We start from the raw sequence: 25,192 nt of genomic DNA, 5'->3' as shown, positions 1-25,192 counted from the left end.
TTGGAATAACTCTAACTTCATCATTTTAAATAATGTCTTTGGATATACTTCTATAGTCTTTTTCTTAAGAGTTGATTTAAAATTTTAAATAAATGATCACTAATGATATTGTTTATGGTTCTAATTTTTTTGTTTTATGTTTCATTAATTTAAGTATAAAGACTTTATTTGTCTCATTAAAGGAGTGTGATAGTTTACTTTTTGCATTTTAAGACAGCATTTATTATAGATATTAATTATTCTAAATATGTTTGATGGAATTAATCTGTAAATCTCTTTAATCTTTCTACTCTTCAATTCTCCATATATACTAATTATTTCCCAGATTCTTGCAAACACCCCAAAGTATCTACCATCATTAAAAAAAGAAAAAAGCCAAAGAAAAAAATCCTTTTTCTATACCCTACCCACCCCTTAAGTATATTCCTTTATATCTCATTATATTCTCAACCAAACTCTTGAAAAATGGTGTCGACATCTTACCTCTAGTTCCTTTTGCTCCTAAACTCTTTGCAATCTGGTTTCTGACTTCATTACCCAGTGAAAACTTCTATCTTAAAAGTAACCACTCATCTCAAGTATCAATGCTGATAGTTCTTTCTCAATCTTCATCTTTCTTGACATCTCTGCAGCATTTGGCACTGTTGACCACCCTGAGTTCCTGGGTACTTCCTCTTCTTTGGATTTTTAAGACACAACTTTCTTCTGTTTCCCCTCTTATCTATAAGGCTGTTCCTTATAAATTTCCTATGCTATCAAATCATCCTTAACTTGAAGTGTGCCCCAAGTCCTGAGAACTTTTCCTTCTTCTCTTCAACCTCTCACTTAGCTCCTTCAACAGCCCCCATTTGTTTGATTATAAAAATTATATCCAGCTACAGTCACTCTTCTGAGGTCTAGTCTTTCATTATTGCCTATGAGATATTTCAAACTGGATGTACTTTGTATATCTCACATTCAAAATATTGAAAACACAAGTTATTAACTGACCCCTGTCCATTCCTCTTCTAAACATTCTTATTTCCATTGAAGACACCACCATCCTTCTAGTTTCCAATATTTACTTTGAGAGTGAGCTCAAACATAATTTTCTGCATTAACCCTTTCCTGAAATTTGCCTACTAGTTAGTACTATCACTCTCTAAAATGTCTTGTAATTTTTTCACTCATATATGCAATTATACTTGAAAAACGTTTCTGTTTAATTTTTCAGTATCTACAGCACCTAGCAAAGAGTCTGGTAAATAGTAGAAGCTTAGTAAATCAATCAATCGGCATCTAATTAACCATTAAGCAGTGGCTAACTATATGTCAGGCATTGTGCTAAGCATTAGGGATAGAAAAGGTCAATTAACAGTTCCTGCCTTCAAAGAACTTACATTCTAATGTGATAACAAGATCCAGAGAGGGTGGATAGAAAGTAATCTGTAAGACAAAGGTCTAGCAGTTGGTGGGACCAGGGGAGAAAGTGATTCTTTTGATTGAATAATAATATGTGAGAATATTGACCTTATCACTCATATTTGGGGATATAGATTAAAGCCATACCTAAGATTTATTCAGATTTTCCTAGTGCTGTACATTGAGATTAGGGGAAAGAACTAGAGAGATAATGACCCCATTGTTAATTATTTGACCATTTTACTTGTGTAAAAATGGCACATATGTCTTAGGATATAGTGGATCACCACTAATTAAAATTCCTCAGAGAAATCTATATGACTATTTTTTGTATATGTTCTTGAAGAGATTCACTTTCCAGTATAGTTCAGACTAAATGGCCGCTGAGGTCCTTCCAACTCTGAGATGCTATAATTTTATGATTCTGATCACATAAAAAGAGGTCACAATTCATGGGAAGAGGCCGTAAAGCTGACACAGCTGGTCTGTTGAATCTGTGCTCACAACACCATGACCCAAAATTTGTTTAAGCACAAGAGTTACCCCCATCCATCTGTGCCGCTGCTAATCCCTCAAAGCTGTGCTGGTGGTAAAACTTATACAGTTTGACATATAGCAGATGCTCAATAAATACACTTGGATTCATCGATAGATTGTCATGTGGAAGTATTGGTTAATGTAGAATTTCACTTAATGAAATGTCAGATAAAAGTGTTTACTTTTTTCTAAATCTCATTTTTCAAAGATTTGTAGTTTAGTTTTATCCTTGTTCATCTCATTCCTACCCATCTTTTAAGGTACAGCTCTTACTTCTTTTCTGAAGGTCAGCCTTCCATAACTATTCACATTATACTTGTGTGTGAAGATAGGGGTATTTCCATGATTACTTATTCTTTCAGATTGGGAAGACTTTAGGAAGGCCAATGTTATCATGTGGTGAAATCTAGCTACCCAACTTCTCTTAAAAAGAAGGGAACAATGGTTTTTCTTCAATAAAATAGTTTGGGGGGAAGGATAATAGCAATAAAAAGCATTTTAATGTTTGTAAAGCATTATCCATATATTGCTTTTGATCACAGCATCCTGGAAAGGTAGGTATTACTACTATCCCTGTTTTACAGGTTGATAACTAGTGAGAGGTAAAGAGGATGAAAGAGATGAGGTCAGATTCACATAACTAGTAAATGTTTGAGGCAAGATTCAAACTTGTTCCTGCTTACAAGTCCATCACACTTTTGACTGAACCACCTAAATGCCTATATTAGACCAGACATTCAGATTAAGTTTAAGGCTTTCTCCTTGCACATGTGGACCAGAAAAATCTTTGGCCAAGATGTGGAAAAAGATAAAAATTGATAAGAATCCCTAAGGGTAAGGTATTTATATAGCTAATCTCTACCTTCTTGTTTCTGGAAATTTCTCTCTCTCTCTCTCTCTTTCTCTCTCTCTCTCTCTTAAATATAACTAAAGGCATTTAACAATGACCAGGTTATTGGAGACAATATTCTTACAGATTTGTTGAAAAATACATAATTTTCTATATTGCTCATGTAAAATGCAATTGAAAAGTAATTTCATATTGCATTGTCTACTCTATTATTTTGCTGCCACATTTATTTCTCAGTTCATTTGAAAATTCTCAGACCCCAGGAACTAGATCTAGAATATAGGTGGTACAACTAGCATGTTCAACCCTCCAAATCCCTTTCATGTAAGCATGAGGTACTATCAGACATCAGAAAGCCCAATTTAATTGTAAAGATACCATGAAAATCTGCCTGATATCGCTGACTAATGAATTCATTGCCTAAACTGCATCATGTAATATAGGTGTTATAAATTTTATAATCAAATGTTCTAAGCAAAATCATATATAGATAGGCTATTTAGGGTTAAAGTTAGGGTAAAAAAAATTGTTGTATAATTGGCCAGGGAAAAGTTGAGAAGATGTACTTTCCTTCTTTTTTGCAGTAATGGATGGGGTGGTCAGTAGTCAATAAACATTTATTAAGGGCCTGTTTGTGCCATGCTCTGTGCTAAGTGTTGGAGATACAAAGAAAGGCATAAGAAAGTCCTTGCCCTCAAGGAATTTACAGTGCAATGGGGGAATAGCACATAAAAATCAAGAAGGGAAAGAGATTGCCTAGTATGCGAGGATAATAAAGTCCTGAAACAAGAGGGGGAAATGATTCTGGGAGGTAAGAGTTCCTGAGTTGATTTCATCTTGGAGAATAGGAATTTTTGGACATGACAAAGTCCAGGAAGCAATTGGGTGCTGAAATAATCAGTAGAATTCCCCATATGCTCTACTTATAGGGAGAAGATCCCCAGATGTCCAACCCCAATTGTCTCCAAAAAGAGAAAGTTCTATGGCTGTACTACAGGTACACTGTGATTGTAGAATATTGCATACAATGCCAAACATAGCTGATGTGTTTGTTGGTTCACTGATTTTTTTCACCCTTTTTATTTTTTCACCAAAATTTGTAATGAAGAGCATACAGAAATATTCATTAATGTAGGTGATATCAAAATAAAACGTGAATAAATAGAACTTAAAGGTTTTTTTTAATGGTGCCAATTTTAAATAGATTTTATTCTCCAAGACAATTGCATTTCCACTTGTTTACAGTACTGATAAAGTGCAATGTTGTTTACTTCTCTCCCTCTGCACACATTCAAGTATTCAAAATGCCCAGATTTACGTAGTAGCTTAAATGTTACTTTTAAACTGCTACTGCCTTGGCTACAAATTTGAGTCCTTCAATTTTTGAAAAGCTGTGTGGAATGCTCTGATGTGTTTAGTCGACCTCTTCAATGGTGGGTCCAGAAGAAGCACCTCCAGATGGGGCTGCTCCACCCCCTGGGAACCCACCAGGCATGCCTGCACTCTGGTACAGCTTAGTAATAATGGGGTTGCAGACCTTCTCCAATTCTTTCTGCTGATGCTCAAATTCTTCCTTCTCAGCAGTCTGGTTCTTATCCAGCCAGTTGATTATTTCATTACATTTGTCAAGGATCTTCTGCTTTTCTTCATCATCAATTCGGCCTTGCAGTTTTTCATCCTCTACAGTTGCTTTCATGTTGAAAGCATAAGATTCAAGAGAATTCTTGGAAGACACCTTGTCTCTCTGCTTTTCATCCTCAGCCTTATATTTCTCAGCCTCCTGGACCATACGCTCAATGTCTTCTTTGCTCAGACGTCCTTTATCATTGGTGATAGTGATCTTGTTCTCCTTGCCTGTGCTCTTATCCACAGCAGAAACATTGAGGATGCCATTTGCACCAATGTCAAACGTTACTTCAATCTGAGGAACACCCCTGGGTGCTGGAGGAATTCCTGTGAGTTCAAATTTGCCAAGCAGATTGTCATCCTTTGTCATTGCTCTCTCACCTTCATAAACCTGAATAAGCACACCAGGCTGGTTGTCTGAATAGGTGGTAAAGGTCTGTGTCTGCTTGGTGGGGATGGTGGTATTACGTTTGATCAGAACGGTCATAACTCCACCAGCAGTTTCAATCCCAAGGCAAAGAGGAGTGACATCCAACAAAAGCAAGTCCTGCACATTCTCAGATTTATCTCCAGACAAAATGGCAGCCTGGACAGCTGCATCATAAGCAACAGCCTCATCAGGATTGATACTCTTATTGAGCTCCTTGCCATTGAAGAAGTCTTGCAGAAGCTTCTGGATTTTGGGGATTCGAGTGGAACCACCCACCAGGACGATGTCATGAATCTGAGACTTATCTAGCTTGGCATCTCTTAAGGCCTTCTCCACAGGGTCCAGGGTGCCACGGAAGAGATCAGCATTCAGCTCTTCGAAACGGGCTCTTGTGATTGATGTATAGAAGTCAATACCTTCATAGAGGGAATCAATCTCAATATTGGCCTGGATACTGGAAGAGAGGGTACGCTTTGCACGTTCACAAGCAGTGCGCAGACAGCGAACAGCCCTCTTGTTCTCACTGATGTCCTTTTTGTGCTTTCGCTTGAATGCGGCAATGAAATGGTTGACCATTCGGTTGTCAAAGTCCTCCCCACCCAAGTGGGTGTCCCCAGCTGTGGACTTGACCTCAAAGATGCCATCTTCAATGGTAAGAATGGAGACATCAAAGGTACCACCTCCAAGGTCAAAGATCAACACATTTCTCTTGGCACCAACCTTTTTGTCCAAGCCATAAGCAATAGCAGCAGCAGTTGGCTCGTTGATGATTCGAAGCACATTGAGACCAGCTATGGTTCCAGCATCTTTGGTGGCCTGACGCTGGGAATCGTTGAAATAGGCTGGTACTATGACCACAGCATTTGTGACGGTCTTCCCAAGGTAAGCTTCAGCAATTTCTTTCATCTTGGTCAAGACCATAGAAGATACTTCCTCTGGATAGAAACTTTTGGTCTCCCCTTTGTACTCCAATTGGACCTTAGGCCTGCCTGCATCATTCACCACCGTAAAAGGCCAATGCTTCATGTCTGATTGTACAACTGCATCATCAAATCTGCGACCAATCAGACGTTTGGCATCAAAAACTGTGTTGGTGGGGTTCATTGCAACTTGATTCTTTGCAGCATCACTGATTAAACGTTCTGTGTCGGTGAAGGCCACGTAGCTTGGGGTGGTCCTGTTTCCTTGGTCATTAGCAATGATCTCCACTTTCCCATGTTGGAAGACTCCCACACAGGAGTAAGTGGTGCCAAGATCAATGCCAACTGCGGGTCCCTTCGACATGGTTGCTGGGGAGTCGGGGGAGGTCGTAGCTGACCACTGTGGAGAGAGAAAGGCTGCTGCTGCGCTGAGTAGCATAACTTAAAGTTTTAAAAAAACCTCTTCTATCAAAAAGCACTGTGCTAGTCATTGGAAATCATATAACTAGTTCTATCTATGACAATTTGTCTGTGTACTTGTTTTTCAAGACAAAGAAAGTGTTTATGTTTTTAAGTTTGATAAATGTGAAATCTTCACATTAACTTCAGTGTCTTTAGCTTAAAAAACATAATTTAGATAAGAACTCTCCTTCCCCCTAGTGTACTTTCATATCATTGCACCAGATTCTTAAAACTCCTATAGATTATAGAATTATAGAAATATATAATCTCAAAATTTTAAGGAGGTCATGAATGTTATCTATTTAAACATCTCATTATATGCAGAAATCTTTTAAGCATTCCTGACTCATATTCTGCTTGATGCTTTCAGGGATACAGTTCATTTCCCCCCATTCCATTAGGAAGAGCAGTTCTTTATATTGAAAGTTCTTGTTCTTTCTTTTCTGGAATAACATGGAATGTATGAGTGAATGAATAAATGAAATATTTATTAAGTGCTTGCTATGTGCAAAGGACTGTGCTTAATTCTTGGAATACAAATAGAAAAAGAAACAAGATAGGCCCTGTTCTCAAAAATCTCCCTTTCTAATTGGGAAGATAGCACATATGGAAGGCTCTCACATCTAAAGATCCCTTGGCCATTATGGTGCAGCAGCAAAGCAGATGGTAATGACTCTTTTTCAATACTATTTCCACAGATATATTTCTATCAGTTTCTGATGTTTGAACCATTTTAGTGTAAAGGCTTTTTTTAGGGACCTTCAATAGATGAGGTTCTAACACCTACCGATCAAGCAGTTGCAAGGCTACATCTCCACAAAGGTTGCTTCCCAGGATGATAGTGTGGGGTATGAGTTGAAAACACTGACATTCCAAAGGCTCTTGGCCTTGGGATATCTTCATCAGAGTATAAGGGAAGATGGTAGTAGGACAATAGTGGTATTTTGACTTACCCAGCAGACACTGGTCCTAACCTCTTAGAGTGCCTTGCTGTTTCAGTTCAAATGAGTCTACTCCCTCTCCCATATGATAGCCTTTCCTGTTATAGTTATGTGATTAAGTGGAAAGAACTTTACGACAGAATGCCTGAGTTGGAGTCTCTGATCTATTCATTGGTGTTACAATCCTGGCTAGACTACTTATCCTTTCTGAGTCTAAGCTTCTTCATTTGTAAAACTGGGATAAAATATTTGCATTACTTTAATGATTAGTTTCAATCATGCCAGGTTTTAGAGCAATAGCTTTCTATAGGAGGAGAAAAAAAATTTTTTGTAAATTTTCATCTTGAAAGGCAATTTCCAGGGCAGAGCCAAGATGGCAGAGTAGAAGCAGGACCTCCCCGCTGCTCCTGCATCCACTTTCCCCAATCCATGTAAAAAGGGGACTCTAAACAAACTTTGGAGCTGCAGAACCCACAAAATGACACAGAGAAGCTAACCTCCCACTGAGGACAGCCTGGCAGTCTGGCAGGAATTGGCCAGCTCAGTGCTCTGGGAGCCAAGCCCAGCCCCACACCAACGCTTTAGCCCCAGGGCAGGCCTGACCAGCTGCAGCCGGAGGGACTCCAGATCAGCAGCAGCTGTGGCCATTTCCAGATTTATCAACACATAGATGGAAAGGACAAAGTGAGAGGTCAGTGAAGTCTGGACTTTAGGACCAGTAAGTGGGAGTGCATGGCTTTTGCCCCCAGGGTGAGAAGCCACTGAGGCACCAGCAAGGCAGCCAGCACCACATGGCAGCTACAGCTCCTAGTCTGCAGAGTGTAGGGGACCAAGCAGCAGTCTGATGGGTAATTGCACTTGCTTTAACCTGCTTGGATGTGGATTGCAGTCTAGGGTGGAGGTCCTGGGATGTATGTCCAGCTTGCCAGAGCATGTGGAGATCTCAGAGAGGGTACCCATCTAATACCTCTGGCAACTGAGAAAACCCCAGTGTTTGGGATGAAAGCTCCCCCGTCTGGTGGCAGAGTCGTACTGTGGCAAAAAAGCCCAGATCTCTATGCCCCAGTGCCTGTATATATTATTTCCCAATTACATGTAAAATAGTATTAATAATAGTATATATATATATATATATATAAGTATTTGATTTTAATGCTTTGAATTCCAGATTCATTCCCTTCCTCCCTTGTCTCCCACACTTACTGAGAAGATAAGCAGTTCAGTATATGTTGTACATGTGTGGCTAATGCAAAACAATAACATAGTACATATATTGTAAAAGACTGACTATGTTTCCTTCCCTCCTATCCCACCTCCCACTTGTTCTATTCTCTACTTTGGTCCCATCTCTTTTCAAAAGTGGGTACTCCCAACTTCCCTCCCCCCCAGCCTGCCCTCAATTCCATCATCCCCCCTCTTATCCCCTCCCCCCCCTCCTGTAGGTGAGATACCCTATTTAGTGTGCATTTCATTCCCTCCTCAAGCCAAATTCAATGGGAATAAGGTTGACCCATTCCCTTTTGCCTTCCTATTCTTCCCCTCCATTGTAACCATTTTCCCTTGCCTCTTCTATATGAGATAGTTTACCCCATTCTGTCTCTCCCCATCTCCTCTCATTATATTCCTCTCTCACCTCTTAATTTCACCTTTTAAGTATCATTCCTTCCTGCTAAATTGTTTTTGTGCCCTCTATCTATGTAAACCTGTAAACATATACACATATTCACATAAGTATTCATATGCCCATATACCCTCATATATAGAAATATACATATTTCTAATCCCTTCAACTACTGAGAAAAGTTTCATCAGTTATAATTATGGTTTTTCCATGTAGGAATGTTAATAGTTCAACTTTGATAAGTTCCTTATGATTTCTTTTCCCTGTTTACCTTCTCATGCTTCTCTTGCTTCTTGTATCTGAATGTCAAATTTTCTATTGAACTCTGGCTTTTTCAGCAAGAATGCTTGAAAGTCCTTGACTCCACAGAATGACCATATTTTCCCCTGAAATATGATACTCACTTTTTCTGGGTAAGTGACTCTTTGTTTTAATCCCAGATCCTTTGACCTCCGGAATATCATATTCCAAGCCCTTTGATCCCTCAGTTTAGAAGCTGCCAGATCCTGGGTTATCCTGATCGTGTTTCCACAATATTCAAATTGTTTCTTTCTGACTGCTTGAAATATTCTCTCCTTAGTCTGGGAATTCTGGAACCTGGCTATAATATTCCTAGGAGTTTTCTTTTTGGCACCTTTTTCAGGAGGTGATCGGTGGATTCTTTCAACCTCTGTTTTGCCCTCTGGTTCTAAAACCTCAGGGAAGTTTTCTTTGAGAACTTCCTGGAGGATGATTTCTAGGTTCTTACTTTGATCATGGCTTTCAGGTAGTCCATGAATTTTAAAATTATCTCTCCTGGATCTATTTTCTAGGTTAGTGGCTTTTCCCATGAGATATTTCACATTACCTTCTATTCTTTCATTTGTTTGGATCTGTTTAACAGCATCTTGATTTCTCATAAAGTCATTAGCTTCCATTTGCTCCAATCTAATTCTGAAGCAATGATTCTCCTCAGTGAGCTTTTGAGATTCTTTTTCCATCTGGCAAATTCAACTTTTTAAGGCATTCTTCTCCTCATTGTCTTTTTGAGCCTCTTTTGTCATTTGAGTCAGTCTGTTTTGTTAAAGTGATATTTTCTTCAGTCAGGCTGTTGACTCTCATTTCATAATTTTCTTGCATCATTCTCATTTCTCTTCCCAATTTTTCCTCCACTTTGCTTATCTGCTTCTTAAGGTCCTCTATGGCCTGTAACTAGCTCGTATTTTCCTTTGAAGCTTTTGGTGCAGGAGTTCTGACTTCACTGCCTTCCTCCTGTTCCATGCTTTGCTCTTTTTTGTCCCCAAAATAGCAGTGTAATGTTGGAATCTTCTGTCTGCTTTGTTTCCTTTGCCTGTTCATGTTGCCCCTCAGTCACTTGACCCCTGGGCTTTTTGCCACAGTAGGACTCTGCCACCAGACAGGGGAGCTTTTGTCCCAAATGCTGGGGTTTTCTCAGCTGCTGGAGGTATTATATGGGTGCCCTCTCTGAGGCCTCCACATGCTCTTGCAAGCTGGTCACACCCCAGGAACTCCACCCTAGACTGCAATCCAGATTCAAGCAGGTTAAAGCAAGAGCGATTACCCCTCAGACTGCTTCTTGGTCCCCTACACTCTGCAGGCTAGGAGCTGAAGCTGCCACATGGTGCTGGCTGGCCATGCAGGTGTCTCAGGTGTCTCAGTAGCTTCCCACCCCAGTGGCAAAAGCCATGCACTCCCACTTACTGTGTCCCAAAGTCCAGATTGCACTGACCTCTCACTATGTCCTTTGCATCTGTGTGTTGATAAATCTGGAAATGGCCACAGCTGCTGCTGATCTGGAGTCCCTGTAGCTAGCAGCTTATTAGGCCTGCCCTGGGGTTAAAGCCTTGGCGTGGAGCTTGGCTCAGCTCCCAGAGCACTGCACTGGGTGCTTGCTGCTGGCCTCCCGGGCTGTCCTCAGCAGGAGGTTAGCTTCTCTGTGTCATTTTGCGGGTTCTGCAGCAACAAAGTTTGTTTAGAGTCCCCTTTTTACATGGATTGGGGAAGGTGGAAGCCAGAGCAGCAGGGAGGTCCTGCTTCTACTCCGCCATCTTGACTCCACCCCAGAAATACATTCTTCTTCTTCTTCTTTTTTTTTTTTAAAGCATTCGGGGTTAAGTAACTTGCTCAAGGTTATACGGCTAGTTATTATTTCTGGGTGTGGTGCTGAGTATGTGAGCCCGGATTTGATCCAGGTCATCCCGACACTGGAGTCGGTGCTCTTACTCGCTGAGCCACCTGGCCGCCCCTAAGCAATTGGGGTTAAGTAACTTGCTCAAGGTTACATGGCCAGGTGTTTCTGGGTGGGTGCTAAGTGTCTGAGCCCAGGATTTGATCTCCAGGTCTTCTCAACACTGGAGCCCATGCTCTTACTCGCTGTGCTACCTGGCCGCCCCCATTCTTCTTGATAATAATGCTTTTGCTGATATAATGAATGGACAACTTCTAAACTCAGAAATTATTGCAAGCAATAAGAAAAAGTTCTATGACTGAGAGTAGAGTGTCTATGGTGGTTGAACAAAGCCAATTTTAAGGGGTGGAAGTGGAGGAAGGAAAGGCCAATACCACAAAGAAGATTGTACTGAGACTTACATTCATTGATTCTAAGTGCAGATTTATGAAGATGCTGACCATAAGATATTTAAGAATTTAGAACTAGGAGACAGAAGAGAAATGGCCAAGTAATCAAGTTCTAAGCTTCATCATTTTTTTATTTTCATAATAAAAACAATTAAAATAATAAAGCTACAATGTTACTTTTTCTTGTTCTCATATTTGCTGTTTTGGGAGAGAAGGGGCTTGAGTAAGACAAACTATACTCTGTGGAGCTTTTGTGTGTGTGTGTGTGTAGCAAAAGTTAATTAATACTGAAGATAAGGAAGAGACATCTGAACTTTGTTTAGGCACTGAACCATATTTAAATGTAGGTCACACAGGCATTGTTCTAATGAATCTTAACTAAAAGTCTTTTTACATTCAGAGGCCCAACTTGGGGCAGCTAGGTGGTGTGCTGAGTAGAGCACTGGCCCTGGAGTCAGGAAGACCTGAGTTCAACTAGCCATGTGACCTTGGGCAAATCATTTAACCCCAATTGCCCTGCCATTCCCCCTCCAAAATACAAAAAGCACAACAAAAAACCCCCCACAAAAACACAGAAAGCCCAACTGGCCATAGCTAGGACTGGGGGAGGGGAGAAGGCAAGTACTGTTGTTAAAATCAGCTATTCACTGCCCATGTGTTCAGACAAAGTGTGAGTGGGGAGTAAGCATGCAAAGTAGTAAAGCTAAGGGTAATTTATAGACTAATCCCAATGTGTAAGGCTGTCATTGATATTAGAAAATCTGTAGTTAATTCATCACCTTCAAGGGTTACTCTACTTCACACATTATGTTAATGATGTAGCTAGCTCCCACAGGTCAAGGAAGCCTCTGTGACACAAGCACATACTGCCAATAGTAAGAAAATCAAATGGACAAAGTAGCTCACAATTCTAGAACTTCAGGGCCTCTATGGCATTTTTTTCTCTGGATAGGTAACATGAGGTTTTGCCAGTGGTTGGCAGGTCCTTCCACTTCTCAGCTGGGCTGACTTCTTGAAGAACATGGAGCCTCAAATAGACATGTGGCTCATCAGATTTTGAGCCTCAAAGGTAAGGGAGTCTCTGCTAGACAGGCTAATGTGACCTCTACTCTGTGTTCTTGATTTTTAAAGCATGGTTAAAGGCTTTGAAGTCATAGGCAAGAAACTGCAGAAATTAGATGCATAGGAATTATTTTCATTGATTTCAGAAAGGGCAAGTAGATTGGGGAAGTTGTGAATATCTAATTAAGATGATATCTGAGAATAGAATTAAGCTTTCTAGAGCATATCTGAAAATGCAGAAAAGATAGACTGCCAACTAGGCAGGAAGTGCCTTTAACACCAGCCTCCTGGTTTTCCGCAAACAAGGTATCCCATGTCTTGGCATTTTCTCAGTTCCCCATGCCTGGCTTCTCTCTGAACTCTTTTCTCATTACTGACCTCCTTAGCTTCTCGTAGTCTCAGCTAAAATCCCACCTACTACAGGAAACCTCTCCCATCCCCTCCTAATTCTAGTGTCATATCTCTGTTAATTATTTCCTATTCATTTTATATGTAGCTTTCTTTGTATATATTTGTTTGCTTGTTGTGTCCCCCACTAGACTGTAATTTCCTGAGGATAATGACTATTTTTGCCTCTTTTTGTATCCCCCAGTGCTTAGCAAATTACCTAGCACATAGTAGACCCTTAATACATATTGATTCATATGAAGGTGTATTTTGATGGTGCATGCCTGTCAATGAGATGGTGTAAGAGTTTTCATCATAACTCTTCCACCTCACAATGGCAAAACAAGAAAACAGCCAAATTTATAATGATTAAAATTAGAAGATGGTATCAGTCACACACAACACCAAGCAAATAAGCTTCTCACTCACTTTTACTATCCCCAGAAAAACTTACATGACAGACACGATGAGTAAAAATAGCCTGATCAACTTGTATTTTAATTTCCAGCTGAGATTGCTTTTACCCTGTATCCTACAAAGCAGTTACTCAATCTGAAACTCCCATTCCCAGCATCAAGAGGAAAATACTGATTGACACTTCTCAGACACACAATAATAAAAGAGGGGGAAAGATCTAGCAGTGGAGAGCAGGTCAGAAGGGAAAGGACTTCAGTGCCAAAGAGAAAATGGCATATAAAACTAGTTTTGATCCTTTCCCAATGGAATTCACATAGGATAGGAATTTTGTCATGCTTCATACCATATGATTCCAGGAAGCTATATATGAAATTGATACAAATCTGTAAGATAGAAAAGTTATCCTCTAATAGAAAAAGAATTAGTAAGTTTTGAAAAGAAGATATACAATCTATAAGATAAAAACAACAGAGCAAAAATACTTAATCTGATGTTATCTCACCTGCATTATAGTAGTAAAAATAGTAACATATATAAGGATTGTGAGAAGATAGGCATGCTAATTAATTCCTGGTGGAACTGGTTCAGCCATTCTGGAAAAGATTCTAGAATTATAAAAAGGAATGTTGAAGAAAAAGATGATGGAGTAAATTTAGGGACTCACTTGAACTCTCCCATATTTCCTTCCAAGCTACTTTATAAAAGTATCTCAAAATGAATTCTAGAACAAACAAAAGGATGAGATGAAACAATTTTCCAGTATAAGAGAACTTAAAAGATTGGCAGGAGAAGTTTGTCTCACTGGGGTGAGAGTGGAGTACAGTCCAATGCAGGCCTGTACCAGTAAGCCAGCAGCAGACCTTGGGGGAAAGGGAATTTATGGTGGTGGCTTCCAGAGCTCTCAATTCACAGAAAGTAAGAGGGCTGGAAAAGTGGTCAAAAGGAGATTTATACGGGACCCTTTAATGGAATTGGGTGTAGGACTCTGTCACATTGCCCATATGTGGTTCCAGGTCACAGTGCCAGGGCAAAGAAGATCACTAGCACGCCAGCGCTGACTTGGGACCCTAGGGAAGCATGGCCCTGATTATAGTTCCAGGGTGGAAAAGAGTGCTTGTGGTCACTCACAGACCAAAATGCAGGGCAGGAAAGCAGTAACCATACCTCTTATTAGATCATACAACCTTAGAAGAATTGAAGACTTACAATCCCCCCAGAACTAGCTCTGAAAATAGTAGTGTGTAAACCCTGAAGCTTGGGGAAGTACCCCCTCCACCCTGAGAGCAGAGTCCAACTTTAACATAAGTTAAAAGCGAAGAAAAATGTTAGCAAAATGAAAAAAAGAACCTGACCATAGAAAATTACTATGGTTACAGGAAAGATAAAAACACAAACTCATAAGACAAGAATATCAATATATGAATTAATCTCAGGACCAAAAAGATTTACTGGAAGAGCTCAAAAAGGATTTTCAAAATCAAATAAGAGAGGTAGAGGAAGAAGTGGGAAGAGAAATGAGAGTGATACAAGAAAATAATGAAAAAAAGAGTTAACAACTTGGTAAAGGAGGCACAAAAAATACTGAAGAAAATAACACCTTAAAAACACAATAGACCAAATGGTAAAAGAGGCACAAAATAGGTATGGCTAGGTAGTAGAGTGAATAGAGCACCAGCCCTGGAGTCAGGAGGACCTGAGTTCAAATCTGGCTTCAGACACAACACAAAAACTAGCCATGCGACCTTGGGCAAGTCACTTAAGTACAATTGACCTCCAAAAAGCAAAAAAAAAAAAGGCACAAAATTCCTCCGAAGAGAAAAACTCCTTAAAAATCAGAATTGGTCAATGGAAAAAGATCAACAGAAATTCACTTAAATAGTAAAATTGGTCAAATTGAAAAGTAAATGAAAATGTTAATTGAATAAAATTATTCCAACCAAGCCCTGCAAAATAGATAAAAGAGAAATTCCATTCAAAATAACTGCAGGCAATATATAATATTATGGGATTCTATGTGTCAAGACAAAACCAGGAACTACATGAACACAATTACAAAACACATTTTATACATATAAAGTCAGGTCTAAATAACAGGAAAAATATTAGTTACTCATTTGTAGTTCATGCTAATATAATAAAAACAATTTTGCCTGAATTATTTGCTTATTCAGTATCATACCATTCAAGCTACCAAAAACTTATTTTATAAAGTTAGAAAAAATAGTAATAAAATTCATCTGTGAGAAAAAAAAGGAATATCAAGGGAATTAATAAAAAATGCAAAGGAAGGTGGCCTAATTGTACCATATCTAAAATAATATAAAGTGACAATCATCAAAATTATTTGGTACTGGCTAAGAAATAGAGTGGTAGATCAGTGAAATTGACTAGGTACACAAGACATGGCAATAAATGACTATAACAATCTACTGTTTCATAAACCCAAAGGCTCTGGCTTCTGGGATAGGAACTCATGATTGGACAAAAACTGCTGAGAAAACTGGAAAATAGTGTGACAGAAACTAGGCATAGACCTCTCACATTGTATACCAAGATAAGGTCAAAATGGGTACATGATTTAGACATAAAGTGTGATACCATAATCATATTAGGAGAGCAAGGAACAGTTTACCTTTCAGTTCTATGGAGGAAGAATTTATGACCAAACAAGAGATAGAGAACATTATGAAATGCAAAATGGATAATTTTGATCTCATTAAATTAAAAAGTTTTTTGTACAAAGTCAATGCAACCAAGATTAGGAAGAAAGTAGAAATCCAGGGAACAATTTTTACTACAAGTGTTTCTGATAAATAACTCATTTCTAAAATATAGAGCTCTGAATCAAATTTATAAGACTACAAGTCATTCCCCAGTTGATAAATGGTCAAAGGATATGAACAGGCTGTTTTCAGATGAAGAAATCAAAGCTATCTATAGTCATATAAAACCATTCTCTAAGTTCCTATTGATTAGAGAAATACAAATTAAAATAAGTGTGAGATACCACCTCAGAGACATCAGATTGGTTAATATGACAAAACAGGAAAATATAAATGTTGGAGAAGATGTGGGAAAATTGGAAGAATAATGCATTGTCGATGGAGTTGTGAATTGACTCAACCATTCTGGACAGCAATTTGGAACTATGTCCAAAGGAATACAAAGTTGTGCATACCCTTTTATCCAGTTTTACCACTTCTAAGTTTGTATCACAAAGATCCTATAAAAGGGAAATGGACCCACATGTGCAAAAGACATTTATAACAACTCTTTTTGTGGTGGCAAAGAATGGAAATTGAGGGGATGCCATAAATTGTGGAATGAATGAAGAAGTTGTGGTATATGAATATAATGGAACACTATTGTGTTATATGAAACAAGAAGCATGTGAATTGAAGCATAACCTGAAAAGACTCAAGTGAACTGATGCTGATTGAAATGAGAACCAGGAAAATATTATATACCGTAACAGTAATGCTGTGTTATAGTAAACTATGATAGAGTTAACTCTTCTCAATGATACAGTGATGAAAGCCATTTTCAAAAGATTCATGATGAAAAATGTTATCACTATGGATTCTGAATTGAGATTGAAGCATAGTATTTTCATTTTTTTTGTTTTTTTCTTTCTCATGGTTTTTCCTTCTTATTCTGATTCCAATTCACCACATGAGTAATGTTGAAACATGCTTAACATGATTGTATGTGTATAACATATATCAAATTTCTTGCTGTCTTGGGGAGCAGGGAGAAAAGGGAGAGAAGGAGAAAAATTTGAGACTCAAAATCTTAAGAAATGAATGTTGAAAGCTATTTCTGCATGTAATTGTAAAAAATAAAATACTATAAGGGGAAAAAACCCCCCAGGGTAGCAATCATATTTCAGACAAATCCAAAGCAAAAAATAGATTTAATTAAAAGGAATAAGCTGGGAAACTACATTTTCCTCAAAGGTATACTAAACATATATGCACCAAATGGAATAGCATCCAAATTCTTAAAAAAAATAGGTAAATTATTTACAAGAGGAAATAGAAAAACTACACTAGTGGGGGACCTTAACTTTTCCCTCTCAGAACTTGACAAATTTAACAAAAGAAAGAATAAGATAGAAGTTAAGAAGTTTGATTATATTAATTAAAAAAAAAAACCTTTTGCACAAACAAAGCTGATGTAGCCATGATGAGAAGGAAAGCACAAACTGGGAATTTATTTTTACAATGATTAACTCTGATAAAAGACTCATTTCTCAAATATATAAAGAAGTGACTCAATTTTATATGAATACAAGTAATTCTCCAATTGATAAATGGTTAAATGTTATGAAAAGGAAGTTTTTAGAAGAAGAATTATAGTTTCATATGAAAAAAAACCTCTAGATCACTATTGATTAGGGAAATGCAAATTAAAGTACTACCTCATACCTATCAAATTGGCTAATATGACAGAAAAGGGAAAATAACAAATATTGGGAGAATGTGGCAAAATTGGGACACTAATTCACTGTTATAATGTAGTTGTGAACTAATACAACCATTTTGGAGAGCAATTTGGAAATATGCCCAGAGGTCTATAAAACTGTACAGATAGATCCTTTGACCCAGAAATGCCACTGTAGGCATCTGTATCCCAAAAGATCCCAAAGATCCCCTCCAACAAAGAAAAGTAGCTATATATGCACAAATATTTATAGCACTTGTTTTCATGATGGCAAAGAATTGGAAATTGAGGGGATACTTTTCAATTGTGGAATGGCTAAACGAGTTATGGTACATGATTGGGATGGAAAATTATTGTGCTAGAATAAATAATGATCAGGATGCTTTCGAAGAAGTCTACAAAGACATATAAACTGATGCAAAGTGAAGAGAGCAGAACCAGGAGTACATTGTACATAGTAACTACAATATTGTACTATGATTAACTGTGACTGACTTATTTACTCAGCAATAGAATGATCTAAATAATTTTGAAGGGTTTGCAATAAAAAATGCTATCCACCTCCAGAGAAAGCATTGATCTAAATACAGATTGAAGCATATTTAAAAAAATTTTTTTCCTTGCTTTTTTTCCCTGTGTTTTCTTTCATAGCACAACTAATGTGAAAATATGTTTTGCATGACTGCACATGTATAACCTATATGAAATTGCTTGCCTTCTCAATGAGAGGAAATGGAATGAAAAGAGGAAGATAGTTTGGAAATCAAAATAAAAAATGAATGTTAAAAATTATTTTTGCATGTATTGAAAAAAATAAAATATCTCAAAAGAAAAGTTATTCATTATTGTTATCCTTTGATGCAGAAATCACAATATCAAAATCACAAGCCAAAGAATAGACTCATATGTACAAAATACTCATATTAGCATCATTTGTCATAACAAAAAGCTTTAATCAGAATATGTGCCCAGCAACTAAGGTACAAATTGTGATACATGAATGCAATACAATAGTACTGGGCTTTAAGAAATGAGAAACAGTAAAAACTCAGAGATATATGACAAGATTTTATGAAATGAGGCAAAGTAAAGAAAGAAGAGCTTGAAGAGTGGTATACACCATGCCTTCAGCCATAAAAATTCCAATACTAAAAGGTGACACAAATCAGCTGAAATGCTAAGAAAATGATAGTACCAATCCATTAAAGTACATGTCTTTTTTTCTGTTATAATAAAAAATGAACTACAATAGTAGCCAGGACTATTTTTGTTTTCTGAGTGTTGCGGGTTATTCACCTGGCACATAGAATGAAAGGAGACAATCTTAATTCACTCAACAACTAACAAAAGGTTTACTTAGCCATAACAGAATATAAAGATACAGTTAAAGGAGCAGAGATCCATGCTCCAAACAAAGATAGAGAGAGGTGCCAGAAGCAGCAGTGGAAAAAACAATGAGCCCTGAACTTTAAAGAGTGCTAACCCTGGCAATTAAGAGATACTGTCTCAAATGAAATTATATTTGTGCAGCAGTTAAGACAGTGCTTGGAACACAGTTGGATGTAAATAAAGGCAAAAAGCAGATTCTACTCTCAAGTCATTGACTCTTCTATAGGTCCAAGACTCCATTCCTTAACCTATAAGGCTAATGCTAGACATGAGCATTAGCACCTAGGCAGCTAGGTGAAACAGCTCTATTGAATACTGGTCCTATAGTCAGAAGGACTTGACTTCAAATCTGTCTTCAGACTCTTATCAGCTGTATGACTGTGTAAGTCAATCTTTGTATGCCTTAGTTTCTTCAACTATAAAGGGGGGATAGTAACAGCTCCTACTTCCAGGGTTATGAAGATTAAATGAGATAAGATTTCTAAAGCACCTAGCATAGTGCCTGGAACACAGTAGGCTCTATATAAATGCTAATTCTTTTTTCCCTTCTCTTCCCTGAAAGTTTTTTTATGCTTTCTATCCCAGTAGGCTAATGGAATAGCAGGATAGAGGGGCACTTACTAAGAACATTATGTATTAAAGTGATTGCTATAAACTCATTAAAAAGAAAAATTTTTCTTGGGGGATATGGTCATGTTATATGGACAAAAAAGCAAGTTATTATCTTTTTTAAAGCTGAGATTGGAGAGGTTTGTAAAAAGTGATTTATCTGCAAACTTGTTTACCCCCTGATTGAGTTTTATTTCTAGGACACTGGAGATGAACATCAAGAACTCCCATGGTCTCAAAGTTTTCCATTCATGGTTGGGAGTTGATTTCTGCAGGTGTGGGATTGAAAAGCAGCAATTCCTGCTGCTTTTATTACAGCCCAGGGTAGGTAAGGTGACAGGAAGGAAGATTTCCTGGGCTTTAGACAGGCTTAGGGAAAGAGAAAAGAAGGAAGGGACTGTCTGTTTTGGTTAAGGAATAGGAGGGACACCCTAAACTGTGGTGGAGAAAGGGATACTCTTTCCCAGCTGTTTAAGCCCTGCATCTCTCTAAAAGTGACTCCAGGACTGATATAGTTAGACTATCACATGGAAAAAATAATGACTTCAGTAATAGCCCCTCAGTTGAAAGAGAGAGGGAGATTAGAAGTAGTTTATAGGCAGAGACAAGATGGCCGAGTAGAAGCATGACCTCTGAGTAGCTCTGGCTTCCACCTTCCCCAGTCAATGTAAAAAGGGGACTCTAAACAAACTATGGAGCTGCAGAACCTACAAAATGACACAGAGAAGCTAAACTCCTGCTGAGGACAGCCTGGCAGGCCACGCAGCACTCTGGGAGCCCAGCCCATGAGCCTTAGGTTTTAGCCCTAGGGAGGGTCTGACCAGCCACCTTCCAGAGGGACTCCAGATCACTAGCAGCTGTGGCCATTTCCAGAATTATCAACACATAGGTGTGAAGGACAAAGTGAGAGGTCAGTGCAGTCTGGAATTTGGGACCCAGTAAGTGGGAGTGCATGGCTTTTACCGATGGGGTGAGAAGCCACTGAGACTTCTCACACAGCCAGCCAGCCCCACATGGCAGCTTCAGCTCCTGGCCCACAGAGTGTGGGGGATCAAGCCACCAGTATGAGGGGTAATCACTCTTGCTTTACCCTGCTTGGATCTGGATTGCAGTCTAGGGTGGTGTCCAGCTTGCCAGAGCATGTGGAGGCCTCAGAGAGGGCACCCATATAATACCTCCAGCAGCTGAGAAAACCCCAGCATTTGGGACAAAAGCTCCCCTGTCTGGTGGCAGAGTCCTACTGTGGCAAAAAGCCCAGGGGTCAAGTGACTGAGGGGCAACATGACCAGGCAAAGTAAATAAAGCAGACAGAAGATTCCAACATTAGACTCATATTTTGGGGACAAAAAGGAACAAAGCATGGAACAGGAGGAAGGCAGTGAAGTCAGAACTCCTGCACCAAAAGCTTCAAAGGAAAATACAAGCTGGTTACAGGCCATAGAGGACCTTAAGAAGCAGATAAGCAAAGTGGAGGAAAAATTGGGAAGAGAAATGAGAATTATGAAAGAAAATTAAGAAATGAGAGTCAACAGCCTGACTGAAGAAAATATCACTTTAACAAAACAGACTGACTCAAATGGCAGAAGAGGCTCAAAAAGGCAATGAGGAGAAGAATGCCTGAAAAAGTCTAATTTGCCAGATGGAAAAGAATCTCAAAAGCTCACTGAGGAGAATCATTGCTTCAGAATTAGATTGGAGCAAATGGAAGCTAATGACTTTATGAGAAATCAAGATGCTGTTAAACAGATCCAAACAAATGAAAGAATAGAAGGCAATGTGAAATATCTCATGGGGAAAAACCACTGACCTGGAAGAAAAACCACTGATCCAGGAGAGATCATTTAAAAATTATTGGACTACCTGAAAGCCATGATCAAAGTAAGAACCTAGAAATCATCCTCCAGGAAGTTCTCAAAGAAAACTTCCCTGATGTTTTAGAACCAGAGGGAAAAATAGAGGTTGAAAGAATCCACCGATAACCTCCTGAAAAAGATCCCAAAAAGAAAACTCCTAGGAATATTATAGCCAGGTTCCGGAATTCCCAGATTAAGGAGAGAATGTTACAAGCCGTCAGGAAGAAACAATTTGAATATTGTGGAAACACGATCAGGATAACCCAGGATCTGGCAGCTTCTACACTAAGGGATTGAAGGGCTTGGAATATGATATTCCGGAGGTCAAAGGAGCTGGGATTAAAACCAAGAGTCACCTACACAACAAAACTGAGTATTGTATTTCAGGGGAAAATATGGTTCTTCAGTGGAATAGAGGACTTTCAAGCATTCTTGCTGAAAAAACCATAGTTGAATAGAAAATTTGACATTCAGATACAAGAAGCAAAAGAAGCATGAGAAGGTAAACAGGGAAAAGAAATCATAAGGAACTTATCAAAGTTGAACTATTAACATTCCTACATGGAAAAACTATAATTGTAACTGATGAAGCCTTTGTCAGTATGAAAATAGTTGAAGGGAATATATATGTATATGTATGTATATATAATATATATGTCTATATATGAGGGTATATGGGCATATGAATACATATGTGAATGTGTGTATATATGTTTCCAGGTTTACATAGATAAAGGGCACAGGACCAATTTAACAGGAAGGGATGATACTTAAAAGGTGAAATTAAGAGGTGAGAGAGGAATATAATGAGAGGAGATGGGGAGAGACAGAATGGGGTAAACTATCTCATATAGAAGAGGCAAGGGAAAATGGTTACAATGAAGGGGAAGAATAGGAAGGCAAAAGGGAATGGGCCAACCTTATTCTCATTGAATTTTGGCTTGGGGAGGCAATGAAATACACACTAAATAGGGTATCTCACCCTACAGGAGAGTAGTGGGGAAGGGGATGAGAGGGGGGATGATGAAAGGGAGGGCAGGCTGGGGGGGAGGGAAATTATAAGCATCCACTTTTGAAAAGATGGGATATCAAAGTAGAGAATGGAACAAGTGGGAGGTGGGATAGGAGGGAGGGAAATATAGTCAGTCTTTTACAATATATCTACTATGTTATTGTTTTGCATTAGCTACTCATGTACAACCTATACTGAACTGCTTATCTTTCCAGTAAGGGTGGGTTACAAGGGAGAAAGGGAATAAATCTGGAATTCAAAGTTTTAAAAACAAATGTTCAAATATATATACTATTTCTAATACTATTTAACATGTAATTGGGAAATAAGATATACAGGCACTGGGGCACATAGATCCACCATGCCCTACTGGAAAATTTGAAAGGGGTATGGGAGAAAATATGGGAGGGATCAGACTGGAGGAGGGGATATCCTGTGGGACTGCTATTTTGGGGTCGTGGGTAGGGGAAAAATGGGGAGAAAATTTGTAACTCAAAATCTGGTGGAAATGAGTGATGTAAATCATAACTTAATAAAGCATTTGAAAAGTGGAAAAAAATAAAGCAAATCTTACAATAAAACAAGTAACAAGAATTTTTTGGTTTCCCATTGCATATAAATTATGTTTACACTGTATTGTAGTCTATTAAGTATGCAATACTGTTTAAAAATGTATATTGCTTAATTAAAAAGTGCTTCATTCCTAAAAATTTTTTTTAAAATAAAACAACAAAAAAAAAATAAAGAAAATAAAAAAAGAAGTAGTGTATAACTCTTCTTGGAAGAATAACATGCCAGGACTGGAGGCAAAACTCTATTTCCAAAGATAGTTGTCCTATTAAGAATGTCTTCCTTTTTATCAGTGACTTTTCCTTGTTTTTTCCTCTCTTGTTTCATTTCATTTGCTTTTCCGAAAAGGTTGGGAGTAAAATTGGGTGATATTTTTCAGTCATTGAGGGGATCTGGGTAGAGCTGGTGTTGCCATTCTTTTCTATCTTACAAGAAGTACCAGTCAGTCATAGGCAGTACAATTAGAACTAGGGACAAAAAAAAAAAAATCAGGGGCAGCTAGGTGGAGCAGTGAATAGGGCACTGGTCTTGGAGTCAGGAGTACCTGAGTTCAAATCTGGCCTCAGATACTTAACATAAAAATAGCCCTGTGACCTTGGGCAAGTCACTTAACTCCAATTGCCCTACCTTCCCCTCTCCAAAAAGGAAAAAAAAAACTAGGGAGTGGTTGCTATTTAACTGTTTGTTTTCACTTTGCTTTTTTTGTGGTAGTTTCCAGGACAGAAACAAAACATGTTCATTGCCCTATTGTTTTAGGACATAATTCAGTCTTTAGAGCATGTGTGTGGCATAAGAGCTTCTCTTTGAAGAGCAGAAGGAATGCTACTCATTCTCAAATAGGGCTAAAAGTACTGTCAGAATACACCAGATTACACCAATCTGGGTGATTTGCTTTGAAAGATCCAAATTGGATATGTGGCTCAGAGGCTACTGAAAAATGTTTCATTTCCTGAAATATTGTAACTGTTTAAGAATTTGAAAACATACTTTAAAAAATTACCAAGTTTAGCAGGGCCATAGCACATTTCAAAAGTCCTAATTAAACTGAATGTTGATGATGATAGTATCTGTTTTGTGATTAAAAAAATAACCATTGATATTGCTGACTGGAAATTTTCTTATCTGCAACAAACAGAAAAAAGCAATTCACAGAATAGGGAAAAAAGTTACACCAGAATCAAACGGCTGTAGTGGAGGGAGACAGTCAGAAGATGAGTTCTTGTTTCAACTCTTTGATTAACTTGATGTGGGTTAAGCCACTTCCTCATTCAGACTCTCAGCTATTTTACCTGTCAAATGAATGAACTAGGATAGATAACAGCTAAGGTTCCTTCTAGCTGTAAAGTTCTATGACCATAATTAGAATGTTTATCATCTACCCCCAAACTTCCTATGAATCCTTTGGGGAGAAATTTCATCATGAATTATTCAGATGAATTGAATAGAGAGTGGAATATATAAATTTGAATACATATATATATATATAATCATACATATATACATACATATATGTGTACACACACACACTTTTGGAAATAAATACTATACAAGCAAATTATACATTTACTTTCCTTCATATAAATCAAATTCTGGGGTCAATATAACCTGGAACTCTGACCCTTCTTTGATATAATTTTTAAAAGACTAGTGAGGTATAATATGAAAAAAAAGGAAGAGAAAAACCTTAAGATGAATAGATAATTGGGAATGTCAGATATATACAGACCAAAGCAAGATAGCCACCTTGTGGCAAGAGAGGTAAAAGACAATTTTAACAGAAAAAATGTTAATTCTGCAACTGAAAAAATACTAGAATCAGAACTCAAAGGCATGTTAAAAAGCATCTAGTCAGGAAGTATGAATTGGGTTAAAATAAATTGAGATGATTATAAATTTTTCAATAAAAGACTATAGGGACTAGGAGATAAAGAAATCAACATTATATTTTAAAGGAAAATGTTCATTTTACAAGCAGCACTAACACTTGCAGATTGACCACTAAATGCTAATAGTATTAAAAGATGTGGCCACAAAAAAGTGAAAAAAACCCAAAAGCTGTTAACTTTAAATAACCCTAAGTAAATT

General features: G+C 38.1%; 1 protein-coding gene across 2 annotated transcripts; it reads right to left on the bottom strand.

The window, feature by feature from the left end:
- Window positions 1-3,963: 3,963 nt before the first annotated feature.
- LOC138175666 (heat shock cognate 71 kDa protein-like) lies at window positions 3,964-6,198 on the bottom strand. 2 transcript variants are annotated; one of them, XM_069106156.1, is made up of 2 exons: window positions 5,700-6,198; window positions 3,964-5,552 (listed from the first exon to the last, which is right to left on the bottom strand). In XM_069106156.1, exons 1-2 carry the CDS (start codon window positions 6,126-6,128, stop codon window positions 4,203-4,205), a joined length of 1,779 nt encoding a protein of 592 aa, XP_068962257.1. In that variant the 5' UTR covers window positions 6,129-6,198; the 3' UTR covers window positions 3,964-4,202. The 2 variants fall into 2 exon arrangements, with proteins under 2 accessions (XP_068962257.1, XP_068962256.1); XM_069106155.1 differs by having other exon boundaries at window positions 3,964-6,198.
- Between the last annotated feature and the right edge of the window lie 18,994 nt (window positions 6,199-25,192).

This window comes from Petaurus breviceps, unplaced genomic scaffold, assembly GCF_028583685.1.
Source record: "Petaurus breviceps papuanus isolate PSGF00001 unplaced genomic scaffold, PetGlider_PUasm1.0 78, whole genome shotgun sequence".
Classification (NCBI taxonomy): Eukaryota; Metazoa; Chordata; class Mammalia; order Diprotodontia; family Petauridae; genus Petaurus; species Petaurus breviceps.
This window is presented reverse-complemented; position numbering and strand designations above follow the sequence as displayed.

Coding starts and splice junctions, on each gene's coding strand:
- LOC138175666 (XM_069106155.1), bottom strand. CDS start 6,128: ATGTCGAAGGGACCCGCAGTTGGCATTGATCTTGGCACCACTTACTCC.